General features: G+C 53.3%; 1 protein-coding gene across 2 annotated transcripts in view; it reads right to left on the bottom strand.

Annotated features, from left to right (window-relative positions):
- Positions 1-10,219, bottom strand: part of SMG6 (SMG6 nonsense mediated mRNA decay factor) — a 116,083-nt gene that overhangs the window by 39,417 nt on the left and 66,447 nt on the right. For both annotated transcript variants that reach the window (XM_015421909.1, XM_015421908.1), the window contains exon 13: positions 8,886-9,087. In XM_015421909.1, the coding sequence (XP_015277395.1) occupies positions 8,886-9,087 (202 nt within the window). The remainder of the gene's footprint in view (positions 1-8,885; positions 9,088-10,219) is intronic.

Consider the following 10,219-nt stretch of genomic DNA (forward strand, 5'->3'; position numbering starts at 1 on the left):
ACCGGAAGTGTGTCATAAGGCCATACCCACCACTCAGTTAGTCTTAGTCTTAAAGGTTAGTCTTAAAGGTGCTATTTGTTAGTCTTAAAGGTGCTATTTGAACTCTTGGACTATTTTGCAGCAACAGACTAACACAGCTAATTCCTCTGAATCTAACCCCACCACTCAGGCTCCACCCCCAAAAGCCCCACCAAGGCCCTCCCTGGCCCCAGGCAGGCAGGGGTGGAGAGAGGCGGGGAGGAAGCAACTTACCCTCCCTCTTCTCCTGCCTCCTCCTGGCTGAATGAGGGCCGGAAGTGGGGCGGCCAGAAGCAGGGGGCAGGGCTTCGTCGTGTGCCCTGCCCCCCGCACCTCACCCGGGGGAACTGCGATCCCCCGCGATCCCCCCCAAATCGATCTCTGGATATACACAAGGTTAGACAATCTAATCTGATATCCAAGTAGGCTACTAGTCTTACTGCAACTGTACAACACTTTCTAAAAAACACACATTTGTTAACACGAGATTTGTAGCAAACATAGCACCTAATGAAAACTGTACTACATGAAAATGTTTTTTTTAATTTTGCTACAGACCAACACAGCTACCTACTTGTTTTTGCCTACAAACTCTGTGTTTTCCACTTTCCACTTTTATTTTTTCCCTACCCCTAAAGATACACATGCTAGGGTAGCACACAGTAGAGCACTTGGTAGCTTTCTTTAGAACTGGGTATTATCTGCAGTTTAGCTGATAGAAAACTAAGGCGTTAATACTTCTACATTTCCTAAATAGTATGATTTTTATACAATCCGTTATAAATACAGCCTTTTATGGGGTAAAAGTGGTAAAATAAGATTAGGGCTGATTAGAAAGTAGGTACTGCAAGTATTTCAACCCCCCACTCCGAATTTCCACCACCCCACAACAAAACAAAACAAAACCCCAAACCCATTTTTTCCACAGGCCTTCAAAATTTCTCTACAATTTACATCTCTGTCCACCACCAAGGAAAGATTTTATAAACAGTTGCTGGCAACAGGATAATATGGCAAGGTATAAATGTAAACCTATAAACACTGTCCCTGCCCTGAGGACTAGAAACATGTGATCACCCCTCCATACACACCGCCCTGCAAATCCCAAACACTGCACATTTCTCTGGTCGTGGAGAACCAAGGAGGCCTTTCTCTCCCAACAGACATGCACAGCCCCTGCAAAGCCCCATTCACAAGCAGCTTTTTTGCAAAGTCTGCAGGTGCTCAACTCCTGCACAGCATTGGCGGAGGATTTAAAGGGGTAAGAATGGGCCCTCCTTTCAAAAGCAGCCTGCGTTCCTTCCTGGGAACCCTTTCCAGGACAAACTTGCCATGCTAAGAAAAGGAGAATTCTGGGGCATCCTCCCCTCCCGGCAGATATTCCTGAATGAATCCTACAGGAAATCCAACTCTTCTTGGTCAGCTATGCACGCCTCTCATTCTCCAACTGGATCCAAGAAAATGCCCTGTGCTCGCTACCACCCAGCATGGTCCATGAACAAGAGTTCCAACAGACAGCGCCAAAAGAAGACGAAGCCGCTCTCCATGGTGGGACTGCACATGAGAATCACACATGTCTGAGCATCCCCAGAGAACCCGTCCCCCCCCCCCCCAATGTGTGTGTGAGTGTGTGTGCATCTGGAAGTCATGGCCACCTCTGGTGACTGACCCCTACTGGGGGCCTGGAGGATATTTATTATTTATTTATTTTATTATATTTATACCCCGCCCTCCCCGCAAACGGGCTCAGGGCGGCTATTCAGAATAAAGCCTGCCCCCACCTCCCGACTGCTGGTATTCCATGGAGGTCTCCCATCCAAGTACTTGCCAGAGTCGGCCCTGCTTAGCTTCCGAGACCTGACAAGATTGGGCTTGCCTGGGCTATCCAGGCAGGGTTGGAACGTGGTTTTTCCCCCCATAAGCATGTAATAGACTTTTTCCCCGTGAGTGTCTGTCAGGCGAGAGGGGTCTGGCTTCCAAGATGCCCACCCCCAGGACCCAGCTGAAGTTTGCAAAGACCAAGAAGAATTTCTCTCCCCTATACTTTCCTGGCAAGATACTGGTGGGAATCATGAAACCAGGTTTCATCTTGCAAGTCCAGCTGCCACTTTCTGGTCTCCTTGCTCAAGGGGTACACTGGAGACCCTCACCCTGTCATGCTCTGACTGCACCTTCGGCTGCAGCGTCAGGATGTGAAGGGGGATGCTCCACGAGTCTCAGATGGAGGGGAGGTGGTTTGTCTCACTCTGCTCCTCCTCCTCCTCCCACTGGACAACTGTAGCCAAGTAGCTTATAACCTCCAGCTCGCTCGTCATCCTCAGCTTGTTGTTCGGAGTCCCCTTTCGAACCTCCTGCCAGCCGCCAGATTCCTTTGTCCCTTCCTTCCGTTGGCCCAGAGGCCTGCCCTTCAGGCGGAGCCCACCGGCATTGGCTACTCTTCCCGGCAGCTTTCTTCCTAGTCCCGCCCCAATCCCCACCTCTTGGTGTCTGCCAGGCTTGCCCTGCCTGTAGCAAGGCCCTGACACGCCGGGATGCCTGTGGTTACCTCCTGGGAGGGGTGGGGTTACTCTCTTTGGTGGCGGTGGGGTGGCAGGGTTTCTGCCCCGACAAGGATCAGTGCCCTGAAGTTGGGCCCTGGTTGCACGATCTTGAGGGGTTCTCCTGACGCCTGTGTCAGAGCTCCCGCAGAAGCTGGCATCTGGTCTGACCTCATCTCCTGCCAACATGCCAGCCCGTCGTCGGCCTCTGATGTCCAGCTGAGTCTCCCTGAACTCAGCCACCTCTGCCCAGGTAAGGTGGAGCGTCCAGAAGTTGGGTCGCTCTGAGAGGTCCTTGACCTGCTAGGTCGCTGCGGCAGTCTGGCGACGGTGTTGACCCTGGACACCCCCACACACTGGGCTCGTCACTCAGGCTGGACTCCTCAAATATTCTGGACATGTAGTCCACATTGAGATGTTCTCGACTCAGTCTGTGTTACATGGTGTAACTAACAGGAAGGTGAGAAAGGCACCATCTGAGGACCTCTGGTTGTGTTTGTCTCTGGCCACCCGTAATGGGGCGCGATCCGTCCCTAGGGTAAATTGATTGCCTTACAGGTAATACTGGAGCGCCCCAACGGCCCACTTAATTACTAAGGCCTTGTCGAAGGTAGTGGACTTCTGTTCAGCTGGCTGCATGAATAGGATTGGGTGTTCTCACCCCTCGATCACTTGGGAAACTATGGCACCTAAGCCTGTATTGGAGACGTCAGTTTGGACTAGGAAGGGTCAATCAAAGTTGGGGTTGTGGAGCTCCAGGTCTTGAGATAGGCGGGTACAAAAAGTGTCAAATACAGCGAGTTTGGATGGATTCAAATGTATTTGGTTGGGGTCACCCTACTGCAGACAGTCCGTTAAAGGACTGGCGAAGTAAAGTATAATTTTACTATAGTACCCCACTAGGCCCAGAAAATGTCGTAGCTGTCGTTTAGTGGCCGACTGGGGGCTTTGTTCTATGGTAACTACTTTATCAGGTATGGACCTTAGCTGCCCTTGGCTGATGAGGAAACCTAGGTACTTAAGCTCCCCAAACCCTACATAGCTTTTCCTGGGGTTAGTCTCAGTCTGGCTTCAGCCACAGTACGCAGGACGTGGCACAGATCTTGTAGGTGTGTCAGCCAGTCATGGCTACAGATGATTATGACATCTATGTATGCCACTATGAACCCCGTGCATTGGGCGAGGGTGCGATCCACCAGCCACTCAAAGGTGGCCACTGAAGAACATGATGCAAAACTGAAAGAACCCTCGGGGGTGGCAAAGGCAGTCTTTTCACAGTCAGCTGGGTTCATGAGGACCTGCCAGTACCCTTTCATGAGATTGAGCATGATTAGGTACTGGCCCGTCCCCAACTGGTCTATCCGCAGGTCTGCCCTCGGCATAGGGCATGCGCTGGACTCTGCGACTTTGTTTCCCTCGTGGAAGTTCACACAGGACCTCACAGTTCCATCATATTTTGGGACGAGCACTATGGGATTGCACCGGGCACTCTGGGAGGGCTCCATCGCCTCTAGCCGCAGTATGTCCAGTATCTCCTGATCCAAGGCTTCCCACTGCTCCCATGCGATGGGCCGCCAAGGAGCCCAGATCACTTTCCTGGGGGTGTCCAGAGGTGACGACTGGCCAGTGTAGTGCACCCCAGTCAGAGGGAAAAGACTTCAGGTCCGTTGTGCAATAAAGCTCTCGCTTCATTCTGCTGCTCTGGGGTGAGCGTGGGGCTCTTCCATACACGGGGCGTCATGCTTCCATGGGAGATCTCCGGCTGACAGATCCCCTGGATCTTCTGCGAGGGGGCAGGTGGGAGTGTCCCACTGCTGCCCTTTTTTCAAATGGTTAATCGGCAGCCATCAGTGCTTCCTGCGAGTGGGTAAGAGCCCTGCCGAGGGTCACCCTGAGTCAGTGCCAGGGCCTCCTGATGTACCAAGACTTGATTCCCCGGGCTGAACACCCTCTACTGTGTACCTCGATCATAGTGTCACTTCTGCATTCGCTGTGCCCTATCTAAATTTCGCCATGCTTCATCCCAGGCTTTCTCCATCTTCTCTCACAATTACTGTATGCACTCATTTGGGGTGCTACCAGGGGTCAGGGAACGGGCTACTCATTGTTCTTCCACAAGCCTTAAGATCCCTCTGGGCATGCTCCCATAAACCAACTCCCACGAAGAAGATCATGGCCTTCACAGTCTGATTGAACCTTTCTACCGGGCCATTTGTTTGGGGGTGGTGAACTGACAACAGAACAGATCTGTCATATCTGTACAGCCTGACATACCTGTCGCATTAAAACTGCCATAAAGGGGATCCCATGATCCATCAAGATCTCCCGGGGCAGGCCTGAATGGGTGAGTAATGCATGAAGGCTCTTGCGACACACACACTCTTCATGTTACACAGGGGTATGGCCTCAGGGTACTGCATAGTGTAGTTCATGAGGACCAAGAGGTGACAGGGCTCCTTGCGGGGTAGCGGCCCCATGAAGTCCATGGCTATATGGTCAAAGGGGACTTGGAGGATGGGTAGGGGCGATAAGGGGGCATGAGGAGTTCGCCTCCCTAAGGTTTTTTGGCAGGCAGCACAAGACGTGCAGAATTTCTTCATGCCTTTGGAGATCAAGGGCCAAAAGAACCAGGTCAGGGGGTCCTGACAGTCTGGGACATCTCTTCCGAAAAGCACAGAGTAGTGGAGGGATTTCACCGGAGCTAGGGGGACCACCCAAGACAGCCCTCCATACTTGACTTGCACTGTGACTACGGGACACCTTTCCACATGCCTGAGGAAGCAAGCTATAGAGGCCACGCAGACCACGGGCAAATCCACAGGGAACAGGCTGCAGCATATCATTGAGTTGGAACTCCCGTCTAACAACACCTCCAAGGCTTGTCCGGCCACCTGAAACTTTATTAGCAGGGCTTTTTTTTTTTTTTGCAGATTCTGGGATGATACCTGCATTGTCGTGTCCCAGCTCTATTAGGGGGCATTCCTTCTTGAAATGTCCCCACTGTCCATATATGAAACAAGGGCCCCATCTACTGAACTTCCAGGAGTTATCAAACCCTTGTTTTCAGGCAGGGCCACGGGCATGGGTTCCAGCACCTTCCAGCAAGGCATTGGGCCTACCGTCCCCGATTGAGGAGGCGGAACCTGGGCACATCCGCCTGCCTGCTTTGGTGCTCCCTATTGTGCTCTCACGTCTCAGCTGCCAGAAAGTTCTCAAATAGGTCAATCGCTTCCTTCAACCCTGTGGGCTTCCAGCATGGAATCCAGTGTCAAGCCCAGGACGGGGGGTAAGATCTGCAACAACTGTTCTAGGACAACTTGGCCTACTATGCGCATCCCATCCTCCACCTGGTGTTGGAGACACTGGATCGCAGTGTCTTTGATCACAGCAACCAGGACCTGAGGCCAACCTGACAGCTGGTATGACATGGTTTGAAATTTTTGTCGATAAATCTCTGAGGTGACTTCATAGCAATCAAGGGTGGTGGCCTTCATCTTCTCATAACCTGCGGCATCTCCCTTTTCCAGGGCCCGCAGCGCGGCTTGGGCTTCACCTGAGAGGTAAGGAACCCAGGATGAAAGACCACTGCTCCTTGGGCCGTGCATTCAAACATTTCTAGGAAGGCCTCCATTTCATCTTCCAGCCCTAGTTTCGTCAATGGAAGCCAGGTATCCCGTCTGGGTCCCACGAGGGGCCCAGTCCCGCCCACAGTCCCTATGCCAGGTTCTGAACTGTCTGGGCCACCTCGAGGGCCTGGCAGAAGTCCTGTACCAGTGTGGCTTGAGAGTCCAGCTGCCTCTGCATTACCTCTCGCAGCAACTGCGTCTGACGTTCAGCCAGCCATTGGCCAAACTGAGTGAAATCCATAGCTACAGGATTGGGCTTTTCTTCCTCCGTGGTTGTCTTGACCCTGGCACTTCCCTTTAGCTCCTCCCGGGAGGGTGGAGTAATCAAGGTGGGTGGGCAACAGCGGATGACTGCTCTTCCAACCCTTCGCATCGTTAGGTAGGGAAGGGGCCATCCTCGGGCAGGGCCAGGGCCTGCATCCCCCACCACTTTGTCACGCCCTGACTGCACCCCAAGTGCCGCGCCACTTTCAGCCAGGGTGTTGGGGTGTGAAGGGGGATGCTCCACACACCTCAGGCAGAGGGGAGGGGGTTAGTCTCACCCTGCTCCCCCCCGGAAGCCAGGTATCTCCAGCTCGCTCGTTTTCCCCAGCTTGTTGTTTGGAGACCCCTTTTGAACCTCCTGCCACCCTCCTGATTCCATTGTCCCTTCCTCCCACTGGCCCGGAGGCCTGCCCTTCAGGTGGAGCCCACCACCATTGGCTACTCTTCCTGACAATTTTCTTCCTAGCCCCCCACCCCACCCCCTGGTGTTTGCCAGGCCCACCTTGCCTGTAGCGAGCCTGGGTTACTCCCTGGTTTGAGTGGGGTGGTAAGGTTTCTGCCCTGGCAAGGACCAGCAGGGCCCTGGCTGTAAGATATCACAGGGTTCTCCCAATGCCTGCATTGGAGCTCCCAGGGAAGCCGGCATCCGGTCTGACCTCTTCCACCCCCCTCTCTCCACCTCCTGCCAACGTGCTGGCCCGCTGGCGGCCTCCAATGACCATCTGAGTCTCCCCAGACTCAGGTCTGCCCAGACAAGGTGGAGTGGCCAGCAGTTGGAGTCGCTTTGAGAGGCCATCTCCCCTCTGGGTCGCTGCGGCAGTCTGGCAACAGCGTCGACCCCGGACACACCCTGACTCTCAGCAACCAAGGGAAAGCGCTGGTGTCCCAGAACTGGTAGCAGGCACCCAGAACCCTCCCTTTGCCAGGTGGACACAGATCGGCTTATGAAATAAACAGAGGGGCAGCCGATGCAGAGCAGTGAGACCTAACAGCGCTGACGATCTGTGCCAGTGAGCCAAGCCATACGTGCGGGATGGAGGTGAACCAAACAAAGCCTTCTTGCTCCTGACAGAAAGTTCTCCCTGAAACAAAATGTGCTGCCGATCGGTCAGATCTGAGACACGGGCAAACCCGGAGGCAGCTGAGTTAGCCTGCCACTGGCACCCCAGCGGAGAAAGAGCTTCTTGTTGCCTGACGGGCTTTATTTCTGGAGATGCTGGTGAGAACCAAATCCAACCTATGAAGAAAGGTTAAAGCGCTTGGGGCTCTTTAGCTTGGAGAAACGACGGCTGAGGGGTGACATGATCAAGGTTTTTAAGATTAGGGTTAGAACAGATAAAAGGAAGCACTTCTTCACCCAAAGAGTGATTCACACATGGAATTCACTGCCACAGGAGGTGGTGGCGGCGGCTACAAGCATGGATGGCTTCAAGAGGGAACTGGATAAGCATATGGAGCAGAGGTCCATCAGTGGCTATTAGCCACAAGGTACAGATAGGAACTCACAGACTGGGGCAGGTTATGCTCTGTATTCTTGGTGCTGGGGGGGGCAACAGTGGGAGGGCTCCTAGTTTCCTGGCCCCACTGCTGGACCTCCTGATGGCACTTGGTATTTTTGGCCACTGTGTGACACAGAGTGTTGGACTAGATGGGCCCATTGGCCTGATCCAACATTGGCTTCTCTTATGTTCTTATAAGGGGGGAGTCGAGCCTGGGACCTTCTGTCTGCAAAACAGGCACTCCTCCTTAGCCAGCAGACGCCTGGGCAACCACCAAGGTGGCCGCCCAATATTTCCCCATAGTCCTGGCAGCTCCCAAGGACATCGGGGAAGGGGTGAGGAAAACTCCAAGACTGCGGGGGGGGGGATCTGTGGGACCTGGTGGGTGGCAAGGGCACTGGCCGGACATCCTCTTGTGCTCCACGTCCCAGTGCCTGCTGCTTCCCTGTCAGCCTCTTTAGAGGAAGACAGACAGTCCTCCTTGCTTCCTCCTCAAGCAGGGTCCTGCGGCCAGCCGGGGTGGGGAGGGGTGGGGAGAGCGAAGGAGGCCGTTCGGAGCGTGATGCAAGCCATTTGGAGCAGAGGGGGAGCGCTGCCAAGGCAAGCTGCACTCTTTAAACAAGGGAGGAAATGATCGTATATACAGCATGCCAGCAGGCAAACACACACACACACATTTGCGCGCACACACACTCTCTCTCTCTCTCTCTCTCTCTCACACACACACACAGCAAAGGAAGTCAAGAGGGGTTTTCATGACAGAGCTGGATGTCAGCGGCTAAAAGGTCGATATTTTCCCTTAACACCCTTTCTCAATGACTTAATCGTGTTCCGTTTGCAAAAAAAATGCTTCCCAAGAAGAAAAGTGGGGGGAGAGGGGGGGAGGGAGAGAGACACCACAGGGAGGAGGAGGAGGAGGAGCACTCTGCCCCGGCCTTAACCTTGTCCGAGGATTTCTCCACGTAGCAGGGCTCTTGAGGGGCGACCAGCAGCGGGACGAAACCCGAGAGCAGCCGATCCTCCTCCAGGCTGAGCAGGGCCAGGTCCTCGTCCGGGTCCTTGTAGAGGGGGACTTCCGACTGGTTTACGGCTGTCAGGATGTTGCAGAAGTTGGCCAGTGTTGCCCACACGTCCACTGTGACTCTGGGGGGGGGGGAAGGAGAGGGAACTTGAGAACCTGCACCCCAGCATGGCTAACCCAAATACCCTTGGCCAAGGGGCTCCCCCTGCTGGGCAGGGGAGCAGAGCACCACTTTTGCCCATAGTGATCGCTGTTACTGTCCTGCAGAGTGTATGTAGGGCCCCTTACGTTAGTCTTCTCATTTGGCCCATGGAGCTTAAACCAAATCTAGCCAAACAAGACTCTCGTTCTGAGTGTTGACAATTAAAACACACACAGACACAAAGCCTGGCAACTTCTACTCAAACTCATGCTGATTTTAGTTTCCCCCCCCTCAACACTTCTTTGCCCAAGAGATAGGTTTTGACACCAGACTTCTCTGCCCATTTACCAGCCCTCTCTTGGGGGGGGGGGGAGGCTCAACTACAGGCTTAGACATTGAATACCCTGCAGAATTCTGTGTCCCGACAATGCCAGAGGAAATTGGAAGGGGACAGAGGAACATCACTGAACCCTAAGAAAATTCCAAGACCAGCTATCAAATCAGTTGGTGCTCAGGGAAATTGGGGGATGCTTCCTTTCCCGTGTATTTGACTCCAAACATGCGAAAATAGGACACGTGCATATAGTCAGCAATGCTCCCTCTAAGCTGTGGAGTCTTGTGAGCAAAAATTCTACTTTGTGAGCTACTGGCATTAAAGTTGTGAGTGAGCGATTTGGCTGCTGCATAAATTAGTTTGCTCTGGAGCCCTCCTTCCTGAGCGAAGACAAAAATGTGTGAGCTGGAGGCTAAAAAACTGTGAGCTAGCTCACACTAACTCAGCTTAGAGGGAACCCTGATAGTTAGCATTACACATTTCAGTCTGCAAGACCTGAACAAGGCTGTCAACGACAGAATGTTCTGGAGGTCATAAATGCGTAGAGTTGCCATAGGTCAGAAGCAACCTGACAGCACACATGCACATTTTTCAAAATATGAATAATGGCAATTTGGCACGACAGAAGCCCCTGGCAGAGTAACCACCACCACCACCACCAAAGTCAGATCAGCCTCTATTTGGACACGGAGGAAATCGAAAGAGGAAAGGAAGAGATGGGAGCAAGGACAATGCCCTGGACTGAGGTGTACTTGCAGGGGGGAGTTGAATCTGGGGG

Source organism: Gekko japonicus, unplaced genomic scaffold (genome assembly GCF_001447785.1).
Source record: "Gekko japonicus isolate JY-2015 unplaced genomic scaffold, Gekko_japonicus_V1.1 scaffold21, whole genome shotgun sequence".
Lineage (NCBI taxonomy): Eukaryota > Metazoa > Chordata > Lepidosauria > Squamata > Gekkonidae > Gekko > Gekko japonicus.